This window comes from Sceloporus undulatus, chromosome 6 (assembly GCF_019175285.1).
Source record: "Sceloporus undulatus isolate JIND9_A2432 ecotype Alabama chromosome 6, SceUnd_v1.1, whole genome shotgun sequence".
Classification (NCBI taxonomy): Eukaryota; Metazoa; Chordata; class Lepidosauria; order Squamata; family Phrynosomatidae; genus Sceloporus; species Sceloporus undulatus.
Genome location: NC_056527.1, coordinates 74,903,835 through 74,930,883, shown reverse-complemented (window position 1 = coordinate 74,930,883; position 27,049 = coordinate 74,903,835). Strand labels below are relative to the sequence as shown.

Genomic DNA, 27,049 nt, shown 5'->3' with positions numbered 1-27,049 from the left:
TCACACCAGATGTCGCCAAGTCTTCTAGTGAAAGGCAGTAGGAAAAGAGGAAGATCACATTACAGGTGGAGAGACTCGATCAAGGAAGCCATGGCCCTGAGTCTGCAAGACTTGAGCAAGGCTGTTGATAACAGGGTGATGGGGAGGTCTCTCATTGACAGTGTTGCCAACAAGCCTCGAAGATATTTCCTGAAATGTTTTACCAAATTCCAAAATCCCCAGTATTCCCCAATACAATATTTACCGGAATATTCAGTCAAAATCCCCAGAAATAAATTAATTAAATCCCCAGAAATTGGCAACAGTTGCTCATTTATAGTTACCACAAGTTGAAGCCAACTTGATGGCAAATTAACAACAAACTACACATAGATGCCACAACCCTAAGAAAGCATATTGCATGGTATCATGGCAGGAAGGGCATATGCTAAATTGATACACAGTATTGTTTAGTTGCTAAGCATGATTACAGACACTGCTGTATAGGTATCACTTTGCACAATCAATGTGAACAATGCAGGGTTGGTAGGGGGCAGGGACGTAGCCAAGGGGAGGAGTTCTTGGGGTCCGGACCCCCCCCCTTCCATTAGAAAAATGAATCGTGTGTGCTGCTGCACCGCCGCACTCAAGCCCCATTATAATGGTTACATTTAGTCTGGACCCCCCCCCTCTTAAAATCCTAGCTACGTCCCTGTAGGGGTCTTAGGAAGGGTCACTGAGCCACTCTTACAACCATGTCACCGAAAGAAACACAGAACTCTGATAGCCTAGCTGTGACACAAGTTAAGAGTTCAGTTAGCCAGTAATGATAAGGTCTCAGTCAGAGGAAGAGATTCAAAAAGCTGGGGGAAACTGCAGGAGTGGGAGACATCATCCGAAATGGTTACCTCTTGTTATATCCAGAGACATTCTATATGGGAATCTGCAGTATAACCTTTTGGGGAAATAGTAGTGTATCTCACAAGCAGAACAATTTGTATTTTCAAACTGATGATAAACAACTAATCCCACACTAACCTCACCCCCAACACATGTGCCAGATGTAACTCAGGCCTAGTATTCTTTGGTAAAAACATATGAAGCAGGCTTACTTAAATATTTTAGAGGTTTCATAACATCTCTAAGGACTTTATCGCATGGGGGAAATTTCCTGGGATATTTGCTCAATCGCGGGAAAGATTTTCCCATGACATTGTGATTAAGGAGGACTTATCCTGTGAGGAACCAGGAATGCTCCAGCAACAAATCATTCATGGGGTTTAAATAGCAATACCACATATTCTCCAACATTTCATAGATGAAAACTGAGGCATATGTGGCCAAGCAACATCAGAGCGTGGTTAAGATGGCAAAAGCTATTTATGAGGAAGAACATACAATGTAGGAGAGCCGGAAGCAGTTTGCCTGAGAGTCCACCCATCCTATCCTCTCCCTCTTATTGAGTAAGAATACAAATACCTTTTTGCACTTTGAACTCAGCTTGCAGCAAATGAAGTAAGCCAAATGAAGGGGGGAAAGGAGGAAGAGGAGAAACTGGAAGCTTTTAAAAGCAGCTGAGTGAATATAGTGATAGGGGATTAACTGGGACCATCCTTCCCAAACTGGGATAGCTGCTAGGCAGATTTGGTGGTCAACACTGTGGATTTTAATCTAACCCATGCATAAGTCAAGGGTAAAAAGTAGAGGGTTGTAGCAAAGGATGTAAAAGATGAAGCAAAGGAAAACAATGCCAAGGAACTACTAAATTCTGGCAGGCATAATGTTTGTGCTCACCCTAAAGACTGGATGGATGAGGATAATTATTAATTAATAATACTAAATATTATTAATATTAATTCCATCCTCTCCCTCCTCTGCCCAGCTCTCTCCTCAGGAGAAAGCTGAGTGGCAAGGAAGCCTTGAGGAGCGTGTGTTTGCCCCTCTTTTTCCTCTGCCACCTGGCCTTTTCAGGAGAAAGCCAAGCATTTGAGGAGCCTTGCAGGGCAAATGTTTGCCCGTTCTCCTCCACTTGGCCCTCTCATCAGGAGGAGGCTGAGTGGCAGAGGAGCCCTGAAGTCATTCCACATCTTGGTGGGCAGCCCAAAATCCTTTGGTGGGCTGCATGCAGCCCTGGAGCTGTATGGTCTAGAGGCTTGCAATAAATTGAGGGGTCTCTTGCACTATTTAACATTCTTAAAATATTCTTTTAAAAAACTGAAGTGGACGTAAGAACCACTTCTGAGTTTTTGTTTATTTGTGGCATTTTGGTACCCTGAGTGATCCCTGGAGCTCCAGAGGCGTAAGATTAACTCCTTGACATTCTAAAGTTGCTCACCACCAGTCCTTTCTAACTGTCCTAAGCCATGTCCCCTTTCAAATCCATGACACACTGTTTATGATTAGTGTCTTAAAACACCTTAGCAAATGAATAATGTTTCATCTTTGTAACAGAAAGTTACAGACACAGCATTGAAATCAAACATTCAGTACATTTCAGGCTAGCTGCAATTATTTTTAAAGGAACAAGAATTCCTCAAGGCTTATTAGAAGGTTACTGAGGCAATTCTGGTTAGTCTTCATATTAAGAGGGAAAATATACACTGTGTTAAGACAAAAGGACAACTTGCCTAGGCAAATATAAGTTGCTTTCAATAGCACCTCTACTATTGGCTGCAGAGCCTACCAGATGTGCATTTTGAGCCCTTCATGTCAATAGTAAATGAAGGGGAATAACAACCTAGATATGCCATTGGGATATATGGAAGCCTATTGGCCAAATAAGAGGCCTTGCTAGACAAAAGGAGGATTCCGAAACCAAATGGAATTTATGGCAGATTCCAGGGAGGAACTCCAAAGCCACATCACATTCCACCAGAGTGAAAACTATAATCTGCTGCTGAATTTTATTTTCCTTGGGCTCAGCAGCTTCTGGCTAGATGGATTTGGATGGGCTATGCTTTCTCAACTGCAACCTCCATGTGCATTAAGAGCATACACTGGCTCACCTTATGCTACTTTAGCATTCTAGTTGCTGGGATTAGCTTGAAGTCTTGTGTTGGTGTTTGTCAATTTCTTCCTGGACTCCTTCATAAAACCTCTCAATTACTTGTTCCTCTGCCTCGATGGTTGGTGCATACACTTGGAATATTTATATGTTTTCTGAAGACTGGCACTAGAGACCACCTTGCAAACATACAATGGCTAATGGAGCACACAAAGAAATTCCAGGAAAGGATCAGCATGTACCTTATAGATTATAGCAAAAATATTTGACTGCATAGTTCATGAAAAGCTATGAATGGCTCTTAAGGACATGGGAATGCCAACACATCTGATAGTCTTGATGAGAAATCTGTGCTTAGGAGAAAAGGCTACTGATAGAGGCAAAGGAAGCAAGGTCCCAAATCCACAGAGGTCATTCAGTCATGTTTCTGCATCACTGGCGCAATGGCAAAGCAGATGCTTTTAAGATCCTTGATTGTATTGCTGGCACTATCATTAGAAGGACCCTTTGAAAGCAAAAGCTTATTTTCAAAACTATGGCGGGTTACAGATGGCCCTCAAGGGACCGTTTTCCCGCCACCGCTATTTGCTGCGGAGGGAAGCCCCAGCGGCCAGACCACGAAGCTTCCCCGCGCAGCAAAAAAGAAGCGCTGAAATGGCGCTCCTTTTTAAAATGCGGAAGTGGCACGGCATCACTTCCGTCATGACACGTTTGGATGCACAGCGTCCAAGACGTCAAAATGGCGGCACCCATGTGGATGGGCGTCGCCATTTACGACGCACTCCGCGCGTGTTGGGGCCAGGACGGGCTAGGAAGGGGCGACTCTTCCTAACCCTAACACGCCCCTTTGTAACCCTAACACGCATGGAGTGCGTCGGAAGTGGTGGTTTGTAACCCCCCAAAATATCATTAAAAAAAGATGAATGCAAAAAAAAAGTGTCTCCAAAAGGATGTTATTCCTTCTACCTTCACAGTACTATTTAAAAATGTGGTTTCAGAGGAAAGCCAATAAACCCAAGTTAATCTCCGGATTGTAGAGAATTGTTCTCTTCAGTTATTTTATGGGTATTGTGTCTAGACTAGTTTTTAAATGGGGCAAAAAGTGGAGGCTTCCAAACTTTCTGTGGCTGACAAAATTAATCATAATTGGATTATTCCCATGGTTCCAACCATTGTCATCTCTTTTCCATAGAAAATGGTAGACAGGGTAACTGTTATTTGTATTAAGACACTGAAGTATTTCCAGAACTTTGGTTCTTGTGGCAGAGTGATGTCCAAAACTCTGTAACATACTGTTCCAGCTTAGGAAGCACAGCTTCATTCATGGATCAAGTTCAGGTGGCTAATCAGAGAAGAAAGTGTACTGTCAAGATAATAAAAAATGATCCAGTAGGGCATTCCTTGGAAACCTAGAAAATTATCTTTAATGTTAGCTAGAAAATTATTATAGATTGTTATGAGAGGCCAACGCGAGACAAGTATAATGGTTCAGCTCATTGTATCTGAAACCTACTGAGATATACCAGTGGTGTTAAAACTGTGGGTCCCCCCTTTATTTGTTTTGGTTTTATTTAGCTCATTTCCACTGAAGAAGAGCTTTCCAAGTTTCCCAAAACTAAAGTTTTTTGTGGTTTTTTCAGGCTATGTGGCCATGTTCCAGAAGAGTTTATTCCTAACATTTCCCAAAACTATTTTTGCATTCTTTTAATGTTGGTGGTGATGATGCCTCCAAGTTGTTTCTGACTTATGGCCACCCTAAGACAATGCTATTACAGGTTTTCTTGACAAAATTTGTTCAGAGAGGGTTTGCTATTGCCTTCCTCTGAGGCTGAGAGTGTGTGATGTGCCCAAGTTGGTTTCAGTCGGTTTCCATGGCCAAGCTGGGATTTGATGTCTTGGATGCTTTTATCTACATCATGCTGGTGCTTCAGTAAACATAGCAAATACTTACATGATAATAGGTTACTTTCACTGATTCATATCTACATATCACTATCTTCTCTCCAGTTCAGAGTCCCTGCTAGGTACTTGCAGTAAGATCTGGGTGCATGGAGCAACAGTTGAGTATGACAGGTGACCATAACAAACCCTCGCCTTCTTCTATAATCCAAAGTGAAAACCTAAATAAAAGCCATAACAGTTCAGGACTGGCAATCATAATTTCTTATTAACTTACTCTATAGGTAGCTGTCATAATTAAGATACATGATGTAACCATAATGTCATTGTATCTTCAAACAACTATGTGAAGTCAAATTAAAGTGCGGAGAAGGTGTTGTATCTCCTCTTTCTCCACTGAAACAATGAAAGAAAACAGACATCCTCAATCTTAATTCATCAGATCAAAGCAAAGCAAAAAGGATGTATCCTTATTGCTTGGCTTTGATCTGATAAATTAAAGCATGTATAAGGCATTACTGTAGTATCAGCTTTAAAAGAGATAATTCCAAATAAAATCATTCCATGACTGGAATGTAGAAATAGAAGGGTATAACCTTTTGAAGAGAAATAGGGCAAACAGCAAAGGAGAAGGAATACCATAATATGTCAGTGATGTTTACATCTGTGAAGAAGGCCAAGAATCCTGGAATCCTGGTGAGCATCTGGGTAAAAATTAAAAGGGAGGGAAACAATAGGGATGTTATTGTGGGAGTCTACTATAGACCCCCAGACTGAGGAATTGGATGATACCTTACTAGAACAGATAACCACACACTCAGAAAGGAAAGATGTAGTAGTGATGGGTGACTTTAGCTATCCAGATATTTGCTGGAAGTCAAACTCAGTCAAAACTTTAAGGTCTAGCAGATTCCTCATTTGCCTGGAAGACAATTTCATTGTCCAAAAGGCAGAAGAGGCAACAAGGGGATCAGGTATTTTAGATCTGATCCTAAGCAACAAGGATGACTTAGTTAATAGGGTGCAAGATGTGGGATCATTAGGTGGAAGTGACCATGTTTTCCTAGTTAAACAGTGGAAAGTTGAAGCCAGGCATAGTCAGACACGCATTCGAGACTTTAGGAGAGCTGATTTCAGTAAACTTAGAGAAATACTGGGGGTGATCCCATGGTCAGGAATACTAAAAGAGAAGGGAGCACAAGATGAATGGGAGTTTCTCAAAAGGGAGATACTGAAAGCACCATTTCAAACTGTTCCAATGAGGAGGAAAAATAGGAAGTGTTTCAAGAAACCAAGATGGATGACTAAAGAACTTTCAATGGAGCTAGGTTTTAAATGGGGCATGTATAAGATATGGTAAAAGGGGGCAATTACCAAGGAGGAATTCAAGCAAATCGCTAGCACATCTAGGGATAAAGTCAGAAAAGCTAAAGCGCAGAATGAGGTCAGGCTTGCTAGAGAGGTTAAGAACAATAAAAAGGGCTTTTCTGGGTATGTCCGCTGCAAAAGGAAGAAGAAGGAAATGGTAGGGCCACTGTGTGGAGAAGATTGCAAAATGCTAACAGAGGACAGAGAAAAGGCAGAATTACTCAACACCTCATTTGCCTCAGTCTTCTCAGAAAAGAAAAAGGGTGCTCAACCTGAGGAAAATGGAACAGAGGACAGAATAGGGGAAATAAGTAAATTTTCAGAATAGCAGAAAATAAGTAAAGAGGTAGTACAGGAATACTTGGTTAATATAAATGAATTTAAGTCTCCAGGACCAAATGAAGTACCAGGAAGGATTTTAGAGCAGGTCATTGAACAGATAATCTGTGAACATTTAGAAAGGAATGCCATAATCACAAAAAGTCAATGTGAGTTTCAGAGAAACAAGTAATGCCTGACTAATCTGATCCCTTTTTTTGATAAAATTATGGTGTACTCTTCATATCTGCTGAGGTGTGGTTCCAGGACCTCTCACAAATACCAAAATCCATGGATGCTCAAGTCCCATTAACTTCAGAGGCATTACATCAAATGGCAAAATCTAGGTTTGCTTGTTGGAATTTCTATTTTTTGGATTTTTTTTCAATCTGTGGATGTTTGAATCCATGGATAAAAAAATCAATGGATATGGAGGGATGACTGTACTAGCTTGGAAGATGAAGGGAATGCTGTGGATGTAGCATATCTTGATTTCAATAATGCCTTTGACAAGATTCCCCATGACGTTCTTGCAAACAAGCTTGTAAAATGTGGGTTAAACTAGGTAAATATTACATGGATTTGTAATTGGTTGATCGACTGAACTTAAAGGGTGCTCAGCGATGACTCCTCTTCATCTTAAAGGGAAGTGACCAGTGGGGTCCCATAGGGTTCTGTCCTGGGACCAGTGCTATTCAACATCTTTATCAAGGACTTGGACAAAAGAATAAAGGACATGCTTGTCAAATTTGCAGATGACACCAAATTAGAAATATGATTCGTTGTTATGACGACAAATCGTAAGATTTTTGCTTTGGTTTACAGAACTTTGAAGGACAATATGACATCATTATTGGCTACCATCTGTAGATAATCTATACTTAAGAAAGTGTGGGTTTAGAGCCAAAGAAAGGAGCTGGGAGATGTAAGAAAATACCCAGAGTCCAACCACTTCTAAATTTAGGCTTAAACTTCACAACTAATGAGCTCCAGAAACCGTGAAACCAAGCCTTAGTTGTACTGTGGATGTCTTTGTTTGTTTGTTCACTTGAATGCTCTTTGATGTCGCCTCCTAATACAAATTCGACAATCAAAGAATTGCATCAGCATTTCTGTGGAAAGAGACTGCTATAATTTCAGACAGGCAACATTCTTGGGTTATTTTTTTAAAGGACTGAACATTTGCGTTGCCAGTCTGGCATAACAATAAAGGGCTAGTGGTTTTCATTATTGTTGTTATTAATCTATTAAGAAAATATTTATGTGTTAATTTGGGTGGGGTTTTTGGTGAGGGCTTTTCAGGGTGATAGAAGAGAATGTGCATAGAAAAAGCCATTTAGATGTCTAGAATGTAGCAAAATATCAAGTTAAGGAAAATACTGCATGAAAACGTCTGATCACTGTTTGCAGAGACTAACAGAATGCTACACACATATAGAAAGCATGGCAGGGCTTGATGTTATGAAGATGTGGTCCCTCTGCTTTTATGGACATTTCTGTGTGGCTCAGGCAGTTCTTTCTCTCTATCCCTAAGAGTATCTGTTACTCAAATCATCCATTATTATTCAGAAACCAGATGGAATATATTCACCACAAACTACATTTCCTTTCCTTTTCAGGCTTGACCTATGGAGAAAAACACAAAGCACCAACCATATGTCATGCTCTGGTAGGAGCTTGACTAAACAAATAAAGCTTCGGTTTGAAAAGTCCCATGCAGGTAGTTAGAACAAGAGGTTCATCGAACTATTAGTAGGCCATCACAGTGGTTATGTACGTAACAGTGTTGTAAATGCCATCTTGCCTTCTCTACCTGGATCTTTGCTCAAACTTGCTTAGGCCACTGCCTGAAACCTCATGCTGACCCCGTTTCCTTGGGCACAAGGACATTGAAAATGGGTCTAACAGGGAGGTCCCATCTTCATCCATGGATACTCCTATTCTGAACACCTGAGGGAGAAGATTCTGTTAGCCAGCTCAACTCTGATGTAGATCTACTTTTGATTGTTGTGAACGGGGAACATTCACTATCTCCCTCATACAATGACCCAAACGTCCCCTTGAAAACTACTATTTACATCCTGCACCCATCTAATACAGACAGTCACTGGTTGGCGGAGAGTCGGGGGCAAGGGCAGCTGCTATGCAGCAGTAGCTGGGTGCATGACGATGAAAGTATCCTCCAGGACTTCACTGTGCATCTAACAGTAAAACAAGATACAATTTTTTAAAAAAGCATTAAAAGTTCCAAGATCCCCATCCCTCCCCCGTCATAAAAACATAATAAAGGCTAAAAAGAGATTAAACCAAAAAAGAGGTTAAAACAATGGTGTACAATAACAATTAAAATGAGATGAAATTTCAAGCAGAGACTGAGTAGAATAAAAGGTAAAAATGGAGAATAATGGGAGATGGGGGTGAGCAGGGAGACAGGTCAAAAAGTATATTCTAACCCGCAAAGGCCTGCCAGACGAGATGCATCTTAAAGGTTTCTTAAAGGTTTCCAGGGTGGTAATCTGATGGATCTCATCTGGCAGGTTGTTCCATTGTCTAGGAGCGGCTGCAGAAAAGGATCGCTGGGTCATCTATCGAGAGGTACATTGTTAGACATGTTCCCACCCATCCCCATCAACACCAGCCAGTAAATCAATGTGTTGGGGGGTGGGGATACAACATTTTGAGAATACAATTGTGACACAGTAGATACCAGCAGAGGATTAGAATAAGTTATTCAATATATTGATATTTCCATTTCTACAATTTTATTTGTAAATGCTATGATTTTATTTATGAAATGTAAAATATCCTGCTTTCAGACTGAATGTTCATTCCAGGTTTGAAATGTCAACCTAAGGTTTAGCAATATTGCACTTGTTCTTACTTATCTTCCATCCCCTCCTTTCCTTTAACAGGTCCAAATCCAGATAGGATGGTCAGAGTGCCTGGGTCAAACATACAGTAGTTGTCCACACAATTGTTCCTGATTGCATAAAGTAACACAATTTCATTATTGTTCATCTTCAGATCTTTCCCATCAATATGTAGAAGTTGAGGTGGAACAGGTGGGGATAACATGCTCAACTCCACTAGGAATCCTACACTTTCCATTTCTGTGGCGCACAATCACTGTGTTTAGCAAACATGAAAAACTCAGGTGGGTGATATGTTGCAATTCATGCATAGACCCTTGTGCTTTCTTGTTTAGAGACAGCCAACATAGCTGTTTCTGAACAGTTTTGGGTGCCTTTCCCAACACTGACTGTTTTCTCATTCTGCATCAATTCCAAAAAGAACTACTGTACTGTTCTTTGATGTGGCTCCTTTTATCCTGCAAGCTATCTCAGAAGGCAATTTTTCACTTCCACCATGGAGATATAATTGTTGGTGTCAGAATGATGATGGTGGCATAGATGTGAATATCTCCTCCTTCCCCAATATCTTGTTTGTCTAATTTCCTCACATTCTTGCCTTTGGACAGACTACTTTCCAATTGTCTAACAATAAGGATGGTCATCAGTTGAACAATGGAATTGATCAGACTAATATTGGTCACGGACAATTTTGGAGACTTTAATGCATACAGTGCCCATAAAAGAGAGAAGAGAGAGAGACATCCTTTCAAGCCCCATCTGCATAATCTCCACAAAAATGACTTTCACCATTTCTGAAAATACAAATCCACATTATTAATTTGTGCCAAGAATGAAGCTGGCATTTGTACACAGGGTACAGAGCTTTTCTTCCACTAGTGAACAACCTTAAACTTCATATATGCATAGCCCAACAGGTATGGATTATTTTTTGCCTGTGAGATGGGCATCTTTGTATATTTTTGTATATTCAGTGAAGAAATACACAAGATCTCTGTGTGCATAAAAAAAATCCCCTACACCTTTACCAATGCTGATCTTTTTTGGATGAGAGGTACCTATTCTGAAAAACAATTGATGAGAATATCGTGAGATGGCCCCAATGGTCTGGTCAGGAAATGTGGAATAAAATATGAAATGCTATGAAAAGCAAATATATACTGGAGCAATGCAGAAATGCTTAAAAGACACCTGACTCAGTAGCCCCACGGTTATAGTTAGTTGGACTCCATGGACACAGGAGTGTTGGTGATGCTAGTGCATGTATCCATTTACCCTCTTATTGCTTGAGATTTTTGAAAGTCTAGATTCTCACAGCCCTCTGAACAAGAGCATGCAATGTGAACACACATTTAGTTTACCATATGACCATTCCTAAGTAGGGGCTCAGTTCCTTCATGTCTCTTCATCACCAGAGAAAGGAACAGCTGCAATCAAGAGCCATTTCACTTTACCTTTGCCTTCTGGAAAGCATAGCAAGAGTCCTGATTCGCACATTTCCTTTCTTCATTAGATGGAAAGTAATAGGAATTTGGGCCCATCTTTTGCAACTGTGTTTTCAAAAGGTACTGTGAAATCCCAATACCTCCCCTCTCTCACACATATGTATCCCATGCCTCCCCAATCCCTTCAGTGTTCAAGACGTAATCAATAGATTTTTTTAAATTCTAAAGAAAGTGTAGGGACCCCCCAGAAACCACTAATTTGTGGATGAACGTGATAGAAGCAGAATATAAATGGGAGGACAAAGTCATAGTTACGATTCCCACTGATGCTAACATTAAAATCAGCACAGTCGTGTATATTTTGATCCTCAGGGGAAGGAAGTCATGACACTTTGAATAGACTAGATGGCCGCTGTAAAGTAGAATTTCTATGCTAGCATTGGCATATGGATGGGATTGAAGCTGAATGAAAATAAACGAAAGAAAGTTTGACAATAACAAGAAGGTACAAATAACTGCATGTAGATTTGATATAACTGGTGATTCTGCTCTGGCAGTTTTTTGTTTCAGAACTGGGTTTGCTTCCATGAAAGTTGGTAAGACCAGTACAATTTAAGGACAGAGTTGATGAGTAGGTACCAAACATCTGAAAAACAGTCTTCAGGGTCTTTTGTGTGGTTGGTGTTACCAACTTTTCTGAGAGTGCTTTTCAAAGTGGCTCTTCATCTTGTGAAATCGCTGTGCTGAGAAACATCTGAAGGGTTATCTCCATTTTTGCTGTTGTCAGCATTAAACTGATTTGAGATTTATGGAAAGCAGTTGCATTTTCATCACTGAAATGATATAAATCACTAACCTCCCTGAATGCAATGCCAGTTCTGGGGGGGCGGGGAAATATAAACTTTTGATAAACTATGAACCTCATGACACGTAGACATTCATATGCCACAGTGGCCAAGCCACAAGATACATCTAATCTGCTTGTAATTGAGCTGTTGTTGTCATCATGGACTTTTTTTTAACATTTATCTGAATACTTGATTAAAAATAAAAAGGATAAAAAGCTGTGACTCAACTACACACTCTAACATGTATTCTGGAGGGAAACGCATGGACTGAGACACTGAGCACAGAGCCTATCCTGTTTATATTCCACAGGAAGAAACCTATGGCCTGTTACAGACTGCCAAAATAAAGCTGCTTCGGGTCTCTTTGGAGGTATGCTGTTTAAATGATGCATGCATCCTAACAATCCGGAAGCTGCACCAAAGCTGCACTCCAGTGCTTAGGAATGGAGTGGGGCTTTGGTGTGACCTCCGGACTCTTAGGACCCATGCATCATTTAAATAGCATACCTCCAAAGAGACCCGAAGCAGCTTTATTTTGGCAGTCTGTAACAGGCCTATGTTTGACAGGGAAGACATGTCCCAAGGTCTCCCATCCTCAAGAAAGAGATGCATGGTTTTGTAGTTGGCTTATTATTCTATATCCATTTATAATGTCAAAATGTTACTGCATCTGTTTTTGAGTTTATAATATTAATTTCTATATGAGCACATTTTTTCAGGCATTTAATTACCATGGCACAGATTGATTCATGTTACTTAAAGCCTTTTGTTTTCTGTCATTGGAGATTATCACAAGAGGCTTCTACAGCTAGCAATCATGGTTTTGAAGCACATGGAAACATACCAGTATTGGAGCAATCTCTATCGTACCTCCACTTCAATACTTATATAGTGCTACATGCTCATGCCTGGGAACAGCGAAAGAGAGGGGGGAGGAAAATCCCACTCTCTCATGCCATGTGACAACTGTCTCTTCCATTTCTGAAGCAGAAGAGATTATTGCACAAGAGTGACTACTTGGATAGTGCATTATTGGGAGTCACTCATGGGTTTTTCCCATCATTAAGGTGCCCTTCAGAAATGACTGAAGCACACAACAGCAACAGGGATGAAGATGGCATCATGCAGCAAGTACTGCCCAATAATGCTACTATCTTGCTCCGGTTCTTCAACAGAAACCTTATGTAATAATGTCCTTTGACACTGGGCATTCTTTATCTCCTGATCTACTGCAACACAAAGAAGCAAATTCCTACTCACAACATCACCAGATTACTGTAGTCTGGCCATTGTGGGTTGCTTCTTGGTTTGAGAAATCACATCAATACACAGATGCACACATACTTGGGACCAAGACAGAAAACAAGTTTTTCAGGGAACAAAGAAACCACATGCAGATTGTAGGTAAACATCTCAAAACCTTTCAAATTAATTAGCAGTATTGTATTTATGTAAGCATTCAACCAACATTATCAAATTTATAACCATTTTTATTGTGCATCTTTTTTGAAAAAACAAACCAACAAATTTGTATTTTTAAACATTTTGAAAACAAAGTATATTTAAACAGTGGATTTGGAAACACTAAACATGCATAAAAATTCATATTAAATATATTATGTGGTAGTCAATGGTGACACGGTTGTCAGAATGGATTCCTCCACTGCCCTGAATCTTGTTACATCTCAAAATATGCTTCAAGAGGGCTGGAAGGCCCTCTTGAGCAGATCTAGGAGGAGGAGAGCAAAGGAAAATCCATCTGAGCAAAGCTATAGTATTGTACATACTACAAAAAGTGCAATGTTCTCTAAAGTGAAAGTTCTATGTATTTTTATTTGTTCAGTCCAGTGTATTTGGCTGGCATTCTAGCTGCTAGGCTTCAGTATTTCTTTCTAATAGCAGCTCAATTTATGCTTTGGCCTGGAATAAAATCAAGGGCTGAGCACACTGCCTGTACCTGTATATCAACCAAATAGCTCCTATTTACAGAAGACAAAAATAGAAATGGTAAGAAATAATAGAAAAGGATTCTACATATTCTTCCTGTATTTTGTATTCATGTGTGTATTTCATGAAGCCTCCCAAAATTATTGTTTCTGGTCTACAAAATGAGGGCTTCGTTGTACATTTATTTTTGCATGAGGATTGCTTCTCTGTGCACACCATATGGGGAAATCATACATGCTGTTTAATGGCATGAGAATGCTTATTTTGTCATTTCTAAACCTGCTGTGAATTTTTTTACCATTTGTATCTTACTTCCCTATATACGAGCAACACAAGAAAGGGGTACAGATCTCCCTAGCATTTTTGTATGACTTAGTGCAGAGTTATTGCATCATTTCTAAAGGTGGAATAAATACTTTGGATACCAGAAATTGTTTAGGGGGGAGTATTATGGAGTTAAAGGATCAAGTCAGGGCAATTTCCCATTCCATTCCCAGATACAGTAACTCTGGAGGATGTACAGCCCCGACTCCCATGGGATGTGTAATAAATGGCAAGTCTGATCTATGATCTTTTTGGTAGAATGTTCCACCCTAACAAATCAATGTACTGAGACCAGGGGCCCTTTTAGACACATAATTGTAGCAGTAGGGTTACACTTTAGCTACTATGTCTGCATCATGGAATCCTCAGATTTATAGTTTGGTGAAGCACTAGAGCTCTCTGGATTGCCGCTCCCTAAACTGCAAATCCTGGGATTCCACAGGATGGAGCCATGGCAATTAAAGTGCAATAGTATTTTAACTGTGAAAGGATGAATGAAGGTATGCATGTATCATCCTATGCCATCAGGCAGTGCATTAAGGAAGATCTTCTGAATTTCTGCTGTCACAAATGAAGGTCCCACTGCTGTTGTCTTAAATCCCAGTGATTCTGTTGGGAACCCTGCCATTCAGCAATGAGGCTCTTGGGAGGACAATTCTACATTTCCAGCAAAGGTACTGAAATTAGCAACATGGCAGATTTTAGGTGGCTGGTGAAGCCTCTAATTGATTCTGGTGGAAGCTGTGGGCTCCCCCGTCTCATGACATTATCCAGCACGAGTCACTAGGAATCCCATTTCCCTGGAGTGCTATGCATTGCTACTGTTACTAGGCAGATGGGTTTTCAGTACAGTGGTACCCCGGGATACGAATTGATCGCGTTACGAAATTTCCGGGATACGAAAAAGTTACATAGGAAAAAACTGTTCCGGGATACAATGTTTTTTTCGGGTTACGAATTTTTTTTCGGCGCGAAATTCAAACCGCAAAGCGCGGCTAGCGGCTTTCCAGCGCTAAAAAAAGCCTTTTCGGGTTGCGAAATTACTCGGGTTACGAACAGAGCCGCGGAACGAATTAACTTCGTAACCCGAGGGACTACTGTATTTGTTAGCTTATGGCCAAACAATAGCAGTTGTTACTGTCTTCAGTATATCCCTGTCATATATTTCAGTTTGGCTTGATAGTTTGAGGCTGGGAAAATGCATATATACAGCTGGGAATGGAACAGGGTAACAAACATTCCTGTTAGCAACCTGCTCTCATCGCTACTGAGATGGAAATTCGGTCATACCTATGTACTTCACTTTTTATCTTTGTTTTTGCAATATATAATGTTGGCATTTAATCTTCTGGGGTCTTACTCTCTTTGTGCACACACACACACACATGTACAACAGCACCAGGAACCCATAGCTAGCCACAGCGATCTTGAATGCCAACCATGGGATAGCCTGAGTAACACTAGGTTTTTAGAGACTGAATTCTACCACTTTCTGCAAAGGGATGCTGGATCTCATCAGCTAAAGAAATGTGATACCTTTCTGCTACAGATCACCTGCTGCATCATTTATTACCAATAAAGTTTATTTTATAATGCTAACATAAAACAGTAACATTAGTTTATAGTACCAAACAAAGTCTAGAAGAGGCCTGGAAATACAGTCATGTCCAGCTCAAAACACCTAGTCATGTATCTTGTCCAGTAGTCTCTCAGGTTCTGAATGACAGTATCTGGTACTGAGAATACAATAAACAGCAGAAATTTTCATTGTGCACCATCTATCTCACTGTCTGAGAGCCTCTCTGCCTAAACTACTAGAAGTAATCTTGGGTGCAGTACCGATGGTGATAGTGTTGGGAGACTAAAACATATATGTGGAAGCTACCTTTGCTTCAGTGGACTTAAGATTTCATGAAACTATCATAAATTATTTTGATCCAAATACATGTGGCATGTGACTTCTGGTTTGAGGGAAATGACCTATGGATGTGGGACCAGATACGACTCCATTATGATGGACAGATCAACACGTCTGACCTTTAGGCTGCCTGTACCATCTGAAACGGGCAAGAAGAGTTTTTTTAATGGTCTATCCCTGGAAACCATGAAATGAGACCATTATTGTCAACTTATTTTATATTCTTACTCATGATAATGGAATGGAGGTTAGGGACTTCAGTCTTGATTTTAGGATGAAAACAGCCTTTGGTTGTCATCATGAATCACAGGATTGGAATGAATTTGGAGATTCAAATCAATCCTCTGCTCAGTGCCAGCTTGGCAATGAAGATACCACTATAGCATCTCTAAGAAAAGGTATTATTAAATACATCCAGAAAAGGTTGTTCCTGTTGTCGTTATGTTGTTTCCGACTTATGGCGACCTAAGGCAAACTTATCATGGGGGGGGGGGGGGGGTTGGTCAAGATTTGTTCAGAGGTTTGCTGCTACCTTCCCCTGAGAGAATATAATTTGCCAGTGTGTTTCATGGCCAAGTTGAGAATTGAACTCTGGTCTCCAGAGTTGTAGTCTAATACTCAAACCACTATACCACGCTGACTCACCCAGCTAAGGTATCTACCACCTTCTGTTCACTGTTAAGAAATTAATCTCAGGGTTTATCTGAAATAAGTTTCTTTGGTCTGTTACAGACTGCCAAAATAAAGCTGCTTCGGGTCTCTTTGGAGGTATGCTATTTAAATGATGCATGGGTCCTAAGAATCCGAAAGCTGTACCAAAAGCTGCACTCCGGTGCTTAGGAATGGAGTGTGGCTTTGGTGCGACCTCCAGACTCTTAGGATACATGCATCATTTAAATAGCATACCTCCAAAGAGACCCGAAGCAGCTTTATTTTGGCAGTCTGTAACAGGCCATTGTAATTTCAATTTCCATGCACTGGTTGAAATCCATGTCAGCCCTTTTCAGATATCTGAGGATTGCCATTGTGTCTCCACCTTCTCTTTTCCAAGCTAAATATACCCAACTCTTTCAATTTTTCTTCCAGATCTTTCCCCACACTGGTTGTTCTACTTTAGACACACATTTGTCATTGTCCTTAAAAGATGGCAAGCAGAACCAGGCACAATGTGACAAAGGTAGCCTGACTCATACAGATTAATCAGGAATTATTACTTCCTGTGACCTGGGCAGTATGCTTTTGTTATGCAGCTCAAGACACTACAGTTGTCCCTCCATATTCGCTAGGGTTAGGGGAACAAGACCCCTGTGAATATGGAAAAATTGCAAATAACAAAAACACCATGTTTTTACATGAAGGACACCTCTCTAGGAATCTCTAGGTCCTCCAGTGCAACTCTGTAGTCAATGTCCAACATACACTGACCACAGAATGGCACTGGAGTAGTTACAAATGGTCTTTCAGTTAAAATTGACCACAGAGTTGCACTGGAGGACCTAGACAGTCCTAGAGAGAACATATTAATGAAATCTGTGAATAATCAAAGCTGCAAATATCAAAGCTCCAAATATGGAGGGATGACTGTATAAACTTTTTTATCAACTGTATAACACTGCTGGCTCATATTTTGTATGAAAGCAAGGAGGGTAGATGATCAGAGCAAATTATACCAATGCTGTATCGTTGTGCTGGTTGTTGTTGTTCTTTTTAACTGCCTTCAAATCAAGTTTGATCTGTGGCAGCCCTATGAATGAGAAATCTCCAAGTCACCCTATCCTCAACCGCCCTGCTCATCTCTTGCACATTCATCACTCTGCCTTCTCTGATTGAATATAAATATATATATACATATAGCATTCAGTATTCTTTTCCTATTGCCCTCAATTTTACCAAGCATTTTTATCTTTTCTAGTGAGTACTTTCTTCTCATCATATGGCCAAAATTACTATGCTAACCTTAATATTCAGTGATATACCCTTCAGGATTCTTGTCTAAATCCTCTATAGCTGTCCTTCCTAGTTAGTTACTGTTGGTTACTGGTGCATATTTAGAACAATGAACATTGCTGATTTTGCCTTTGAAGCACTCAACATTTTGAGTACAGCATATCTAAGCACTATCTAGATCAGGGGTAGGCAACCTGCGGCCCGGCAAGGCCTTGGAACCGGCCCCAGCCTGGTCCTGCTGCCAATTGCCACTGGGGCTTTTGGGGGGCAATTGTCTATAGAAGCCTCAGAAACATGCATTTATATTAACATTTTTTTAAAAATCAGCAAATTTTTTCGTGTGTCCTCCATTTTTTTTAAAAAAGTGTCTTCTATTTGAAAATTTTGTCCTACATTTGTCCTGGGTTATTTATATATTTAATTTTTTAAAAAAATTATTTAATTATTTATTTTTTGGCTTCGGCCCCCCAGTTATCTGAGGGACAGTAACCCGGCCCCCAGCTCAAAAAGGTTGCCTACCCCTGATCTAGATCTGCATGAAACTGTCTGAGCTCTAAATTGTTGCCTTGCCATAAAGATCTTTAAAATGAATGACCAAAAGGGGCAAAACCCTCTTATTGGCAAACTACTAAGATCTTTGGAACTCCTTCCCAAGGAAGTTTTGTTTGGGCCCCCCAACGGTTTTAGCCTTCAAAAGAGCTCTGAATAAATAATTGTTTTAAATGACTTGTAATTGACATTTTACTTATTATCCTGCTTATTAGCACACACAAACATATCTGTTGCACTGTTCTTCTGTAAATTGTGAGTTCAGGATTTACAGATGTTGTAAGCTACCTTGAAAGGATTCTGTTCTGAATACTTTAAAATATTATTATATTTTTAAATATTAAAAATATTCAACATTTTGATTTTTCTACCCAAAAATGAGATGCTGAAATATATACCAGCATCTGGATCTTATAAATCTGAGAGATGAATATAATAATGATTTCACTGAACAGTATTGGAAGTATCAGCAGGATAAATATTAATAGAAAATGGAATCAATGTTCATGGGGAAGCAGAGAGTCCATCTTACATTAGAACTCCCCACTCACCCCAGAGTTTTAAAAAGTGCAGAAAACAGCCAATCCAAAACATTGTGAGCTGAAAAAAAATGTTTAATCCTTTTTGCTCAATGCTTGAATGTAGTAGAGGCAAGGCATATGTTTAAGTACCTTGGGTCTGAAGATATATGGCTGAAATGTATGCTCATGTTCTGTCATTAATACTAGAATAATTTATTTAAGCTGTAACTGATAGAAGTGATTTTGAAAGAAGGTACTACTTTTTACCTTATGCCAAAGCTTCAGTGCAAAATGAGGTAATAATAAGTTAATATTTGCAAGTATACCATTCTTAAAATCCATAAATTCTTCACCTGCCAGGTCATGCACTATAATGCTACATTTTCTGGAAAATATTTCACCATTTAGGAATCCACACAGCTCAGTCTGAGGACACTGTTTTGACTTTGGGGCACTGAACTTTCTAATATATCAGTATAGCAAGTTGTGAAAATAAAACAGGGCTAAATTGAATATTTTAGGAACAAAAGCTGTTGAATTTTATCTTATAAAATCTAATTACATACATAACCAAAAAATATAAATACAAAATTGGAAATGTCAACAGGATGGAACTTAAGATACAAATTTAAGAAAACATGACTCAAGAAATTTTTGGAGAGAGGAGATGATTTTGCAACCATCCACTCATTATTTGAGGTTTGTGTAATAAGCAAACAACAGGCAGCAAACACTTCCACTTGCAAACGCAATGCATGTAATAACCTATGACATCAGCAGGTATGCGCCTACAAGAAGGCTGCATCAGTGAAGGCTGTCAGTAGGCACAGCTGGAAAAGAATCAAAGGCCACTGCTTTCCTAAGTGTCATGCTCACAGAAGAAACAGGCATTCTCTCAATAGAGTATATTATAACACTGTTTGCTTCACTCTGTGGCAGTTTTCAGTTCCTCAGGACTTTCTCTAGATGATCTATAAAGAAAAAGAATAAAATAGTTGTGAATATCTGTACAAACTGCTACAAATTTTTAACCTTCATAAAAATGCAGATTAATGAAAATCGTATGTGAGTGTTTGTGTGTGTGCACATGCGCGCATTGCAGAGAGAGAGAAATTCCCCTTTGAACATTATCCAGACTAGCAAAATCCATTAATTATTACTCTGGTATAAACACTAGTTTATACTAAAAATCTTAAATGAAGATCAACACACATTCTTTTTTTTAACTTTATATACTCCTAATGTTCTTACATGAATGTGATATTGTACCTGAAATTGACTGGAAGAAGGGATTAAATGAGAATGACTGTTGATGCTGTTGCCAAAAAACAAACAAGCCCTTCCTTTTTTTCCGGGTCTGATGTAGTAAAGGCAAGTGTCTTACAAACATTATTTACTTAAAGAAAGTTTCTATCTTGCTCCTTTTGTGTCCTTCAAATCCTTCCACAGAATATGAAAGATCTGTGGACTGAGGGATCATTTTAACATTGGTATCACAGCAGGGTGTCTTAAAACTCCCTTAAAAACCAGCCAATAAGCTAGGAAAGGAAAAAGGAGGGGAAGGGGGGAAAACTGCTATGGGCAGGAGCGTAGCAGTTTCTTTAAGTGTCAGAGCCACCCAAACCACTGTGCTAGCAAAAGAAAATGCTACGCCCCTGCCCATAGCTGTTTTAGTTCTCCTATTCAGAAGAAAACACCTTTCTGGCATTGCCTGCTGAAAGATGGGAGACTTTGTCTTCCAGTGTCTGGTGACTGTGGTCTGTGCATATGTTTGAAACAGGTTTCACAGTTTGGAACCAGTTTTATTTGGCTGCTTGACCAGTTGGCACAGAATTCCCTCCCCATTTCCTTTTCCTTGAATTTGCAGATTCAACTAACAGGGGAAAAAATTCTCAAGTCATGCAAAAAGCAGTCTTATGTTGGTCATAAGAAAATATATTATATACATGCTACATCAATACTATTTTGGCCTAATAAAACTATTGCCTGAGATAGCAATAACTCATTTCTCTTTTTATAATTAAAAACAAAGGAAAATGTGAAGATGGGGGCGGGGTACCGAACAGGCAAATTGTAAAAGGTGGCAGTAATTTGTAACAATGACTATAGTAGCTTACCGATATATCTGCAAAGGCCAAGGGATTTGTGATGGTGTGGGCAATGAGGATGTCGGACTCAAAAGCATAGCACTGTAGATATTAGAGGCAACCACAAGTATACACAGGAGAATGGGTCCTATGATGGCTCCTTCCACTCCCAGGTAATATGCTCCACCAGCTACAGCAAGGCCTGTCAGGTATGGATGTCCTCCACTGCAATCACAATATACTTATTTACAATTATACCACACCATATCTGATCTATCAATACAACACTTTTGTCTAAAATATTTAAAGTTGGGTTCTACACTGCAGCACTGGTGACTTGTGCATGTTTTTTTTAGGGGGCGGGGGGCTGACCCAAAGAGTCTGTTTGCAGTATATATTTGGTAGTGATTCTTAAAGGCAAAAAGGTGTGTGTATGAATGGCTGCTAAGTGATGGGGCAGGGCAACAAAATGACTTGGATTGGCCACCAGTTTTTCTTAAAGGATGCATGTGATGTAGACTGGAGTCCACAAAAGCCTATGATGAAATATATATCCCAAGGTGAAGCTAGATCCCTCATCCCCCCACTAAACTTTCCTTTTGATGTTGATAATATGTAAGCAAGCCAATTGACAGTCTGAGACTAGAAATGGCTACCCATTTAACTACAAGTAATTATTATCCTATCTCCAAGATAAACACCTTTCCATCATCAAGCATCACACACACGATGCAACAAGTGCATGTAGTGCTATGGATATGTGTCTTACACAAATGTTGTATCCAACAAATGAATAAATTTTTGGAGGAAATACAGAAGAGAAAGAAAGACTGGAAGAGTTCACCTAAGAATTTAAAATTGTTGCATGAAATAAAGATATTACATAAGCAACTGGACATGAGAATGGTAAAAGAAATGGCAAAGAAACTTTGATATATAAAGTTTAGAAATGTTGAATCTTCAAATAAACCTAGGAAATGGTTGGCTTATCAACTGAGGAAGGAGTTGCAGTGAAGATGATAACTTGTATACAAGATAAAGGAGAATTGATATTTTCCAATGTTAAAATACAAAAGGCATTTTAAAAGTTATTATTCAGCTTCATTTAAACAGGCTTTTTAGTCGAATGGAGAAATATTTAAATTAACAAGGTTTATATTGTTTCTGAGAATCACAAAAGGATCAATTGAATTGATTACTTTGGAAGAAGTAACTGACAATGTAATTGACCAGATTAATACAGGGAATGACCTGGGACTGGATGGCTGCACAGCTGTTTACTACAAAAAGTTTCAATCTGAATAGGTTCCACATTTAAAAAGAATATTCTACTCAGTTTTGATTAGAAAAGACATTCCAGATTATTGGAAACAAGCAACTATAACTTTCATTTTGAAAGATGGAGGAGATGAAACTGCATTTAGTAATTACAGGCCAATTTCTTTATTGAGCAATGATTATAAATTATTTGCATCAATTTTGGGTGCCAGAATAAAAGAGATATTACAAGATGATATTTATGAAGACCAATGTGGTTTTTTGCCAAAAAGACAACTGAGACATAATTTAAGATATGCACTGGATATTATCAAAATGTTGGGACAAACACAATGAAAAACAGTCTGTGTGGATTTTTATTTATTTATTTATTTATTTGGATGCAAAAATGCATTTGATAATTTAAACTGGGACTTTTTGTTTTGTTTTGTTTGGAAAAATGGACTTTGGGCACAACATGGATAAACAACAACATGGATCAACAATCAGCAAGACTTTTGATTGGCAACAGATTAAACATGATCTACAGAGATGAAACACCCTGAAGCTGGTCATTGATGGGTCAAATTTCAATGATTAAAATGAATGCCCTGCCTAAGATGTTATTTTTGTTTTAAATCATACCTATCTTGGGGGGGGGGGGTACAGACAGCCCAAAAGGGACGGCTTAGATCGAGTATAGGGAGGAGACCGCCATCTGTTTTCAGCACTGTGAAATACCTGGAGAAATAACCATCCATCTTGCATCTGTCTGGGATGCGTTGATTGGCACCTTTGTTCAGTAGGGACAAGGTCTCCTCTAGAGGAGAGGAAAATGGAGTAGCGTGAAAGATGTCTAGAGGTGGAGTACTTGCAAACTCTATGGCGTAACTCTGACGTACAATGGTAAGTATCAAGGTATCTGTGGTGATTAGGAGGTATTGGGTGACCGTGGATGAGGTCTGACTGTATGGATCATTGGGTTGAAAGATTTCATATCATGTAATATGAGAGAAAAAATGTTATAAGATGATGTATTGCTGCTGTTTTACACCAGTGAGATTATCCAAGATATGTAAAGGTTTTAAAAATAAATGGTGGAAATGTGGGGTATATGAAGGTACTTTTTACCATGTTTGGTGGTCTTGTGATAAAGTGATTAGAGACAAATATGAAAATTAATGCAATAAATTTTAAGCTTACAATTGATTACAGTTTGGAGTTGTTTTTACTGGGTACATAAAAAGAGAAATTTAAAGATATAAATTATAAAGTGATGCATTATATGATAGTTGCACGATTGCTGTATGCCCAAAATTGGAAAACAGACTCTCTTTGTACAGAAGAATGGATTACAAAACTATTTGAGTTGGCTGAAATGAACAAATTAGAAACGCTAATTAAAGAAAATATTTTTACAGTTATCTAAAGGACTGGGAACCATTTCTGATTTATATGAAGAAGAAACAAGGGAAGAGATTGGTTGTGGATTTAGAGATTTGAAGCTATCTGGTATAGATAACTAAATCAGAAATGAAATAAAGCAATTTGCATTACTGAGAAACTTAAGATACAAAGCGTTAATATTCCTAGTCTTGTGAAGTGGGAAGTAAATTTTCTATTGTATTAAATGTATTCATTTGAACTTATGCTAATTATATGTGGTTTATTAATAGGTATAGTTTTAAGGAGGGAGAATTGGAGATAATGAGGTGGGTGAGGGTAGTTTAGTTTTATTTTGTTAGGTAGTATAGAGTTATGATTTTATGTGTATCTGAGTGGTTTTTTAAAAATAATGTTATGTGTATCTCAGTGTAAGATTAATGTTTGAAGGCTTCTTGATGTGTAACGAAGGGGGCAACTAAATGCTTAAGACATTATCAGGGATCCTAGAACCACCACATGTTGAGTAAAAATAGCGTTGGAATCGAGTTTCACCTTAACCCTGACTCCACCAAAGAAACTTTAAAACAAAATGAAGAGAGGCAAGTTGACCTGAGGAAAGATGGGGAATCAGTTATAATGTTAGCAAAATTTTTAAAAGGCGGCTGAGGTTGTGCTCGACTAATAACCTTTGTAGCAGCTTTGCAAACTGCTCTAGATGCTCTGTCTGGCCTGAGCACAAAGTGGAATTGGGATATGAAAAAGAATATGAGGAACAGTTTTAGAAGCCAAGTAAAACCCAGGCCAGTCCTGGAGCTGTGTGATAATAAGGGTTTCCACAGAAAACCTCCCAAGGCAAAGCCAAAATGAAGAAATGGCTGCCCAGACTCAGAACAAAGAATATAAAGAACTCAGTAGCACCGAAGCTTGGCTTAGGATGCAGCAGAATAAGACAAATCTATAGTGTGACTGTGAGAAAGGAAAGGAAATCCCGGAAATTTCCTGGCTATTCGAATAAATTAAAATTAGCTGATTTAATGCTACAGAAGACAGGTAAATCAGAACAAAAGGTATTATGACACTACCCAGTGGATGCAACTTGGGATGAGAATGCTTGAGCAGTGGACCATATTTCTTGACAGCATTCTGGAATGTGAAAATGAAGTTCCTTCATAGATTAACTAGCTCTGAGAGGTGACTTAGAAATAAAGTACAGAAACTCGCTCTAATTTAAGCAGTGGAGGAAACATAAAGACAATTAGTCTCTGAGCCCTCTGTAGCTGTCTAATGTCTGCTCTCATTCCTGGCAGTCTCTGAATCTCTGGCTTTCACAGGCTTTCTGGAATAAAATATATCCTTTAACCAAGATATTAATGTATTAGGACCATAAATGTGTAATAAATGGACAAGACACAAATTACATGTATAGAGACAGCTGCCAGGCTGAGTTCATTTGTGACAGTACTTTGTCAATGGCACTGGAGGACTATTACTAAAGTGCCAACAGATTTGTATGCCACACAGTATAGTACCCTAGGTGCCCACACCACTGATGAAGTCAGGGTGTGGCTTGTTTGCAAAAGATGACATAACTAAATGCAACACACTAAGTTGTGCCCATTTTAAAAAATGTGCTCCTGCTTGTGATACCATTATCAGCTCCAATCACACTGATTAACAATCGTCTTGTACACTTTAGGCACCTCATGCTCTGATCTTGCTTTATTCTCTAAATATTATCACTTTATATTATTGCACCTGACTGTCTGCAAACAATCCACATTTCTGCTTGTCCATTTATAGCTGTTTTCTTTTTCCTGTTGTACTTAATTTAGCGAGTATGCCCTTGTTTCATGAATACAATTGATCTGGCATGGACCACCTGCTTATATCAGCATGAACAAAAAATGACATTGCATCTAGTCTACCATTAAGTGGTATAGCTATGTCCCCTGTTTATGGCCATAACTTTGTGAATAACGACTTAATTTAGACCTTGTATACATCAAATTCTAAGAAGTGAGATGGTTAACACTCATGTAATAGGCTTAAAAACCATTCTGCATTAGGTAAAAAACAGAGCAGTCCAAAACTAAATTCAACTGTTAACCCCAAATGTTGGGTTAAATTCACCTGTTAGTCTCAACAAAAGTCCAGTCATTGAATCAACAGGACTAATGTAATTACTGAATCAACAAATCTCACTGATCCAGTAGGACTGCTCTAAGTTAGGACTAATAACTGGATTTAACCCAGGGTTTTCCCATAACTGCTTGTGTTTGCCATATGCAGTAGACCCTCTGTATCTGCAGGGGTTTGATGCAAATACCCAGCAGATGAGGAAAACAATGGGAGCTCAAGTCTGTATAAGTCAATGGACAGCAACATGTGTGAACCTATGGGCATGCAGCACTGTTGGCTAATACAAGGTGGGGATGATCCGCAGGAGTGCCAATCCATGGATGGCTAGCCTGTCGATACAGCAGGTTTACTGTACTTTACTTGTCAAATCCTTCATATTTTATTGCAGTTATCTGGTTTGATAGCACAGCTTCATGCTGCTTTACAGTATCTCTAAATCTGTTCAGTGATTTCAGAGTTGCTACTTTTCCTGAAATTAGTCAAACCCATGCCATCTGGTGATATGTGTCCTTAAATGACCTTCTATTTCTGAGAGCAGTATGTAATCATATTTTAATTCCCATCCTCTGTATGACTGATCTGGTATAGATGCCTATCACTTTCCAGCTCGGCTGCTATAGGACTTCTCCCAATATGGTATATTGTTGAGAAATATTTACCCAGATATATCAGAATAAATTGCTGTGTCTACAAAATATGTTGGCAACAGATGGCAAACCAAGAGGAGCACAGCTTTGCATCCTTCTCCTTGAACGAGCCAGAGGTCTAGAACTGCAGGTACTGCTGCCCAGTATGTTCCCAGAAATGGAACAACGCCAAGTATTGCAGCTAGTGCTAAAGGTAAACAAAGTCTGAGTTAGAAGTGAGAATTCAAGCACCCACTTATATCATTAGAAACAGATTCCTACAAGAATTCTGCATCTCTTCATACTGCATAATTGCATTTAAATGTGTAGGATCATTTAGATAAATTATAATAGTTCAGGCCAGGAGTTTGTAAGTTATCCTGATTATAAAAGTATATAATTACTACCTAAACTTTGACACCCTTAGGTCAATAACCCAAAAGGAATCCAAATGATGTAGCAGAAGTTTGCACAATGAGGCACAACTATTTTGACTTAAAAAAGCAACTAAAAGTTTAATTTCTTACTTTGGATTACCGTATGTACTATACCATTAGCATTTAGAAGATTTTATCCAATGCAGTACAAGAACAAGGTTAATCATCACCACTTTTTCA

At 39.1% G+C, this 27,049-nt stretch overlaps 1 protein-coding gene across 3 annotated transcripts in view; it reads right to left on the bottom strand.

Moving 5' to 3' along the window:
* Positions 1–18,393: 18,393 nt before the first annotated feature.
* The window catches only part of TMEM245 (transmembrane protein 245), an 80,320-nt gene continuing 71,664 nt past the window's right edge, over positions 18,394–27,049 (bottom strand). For 2 of the 3 annotated variants that reach the window (XM_042474087.1, XM_042474088.1), the window contains 3 exons: positions 26,466–26,640; positions 21,055–21,249; positions 18,394–19,908 (listed from right to left, as the gene is read on the bottom strand). In XM_042474087.1, coding sequence (XP_042330021.1) covers positions 19,863–19,908; positions 21,055–21,249; positions 26,466–26,640 — 416 coding nt within the window. In that variant the 3' untranslated portion in view covers positions 18,394–19,862. Of the gene's footprint in view, positions 19,909–21,054; positions 21,250–26,465; positions 26,641–27,049 lie in introns of those variants that run through there. The other variant, XM_042474090.1, reaches the window with a different exon arrangement.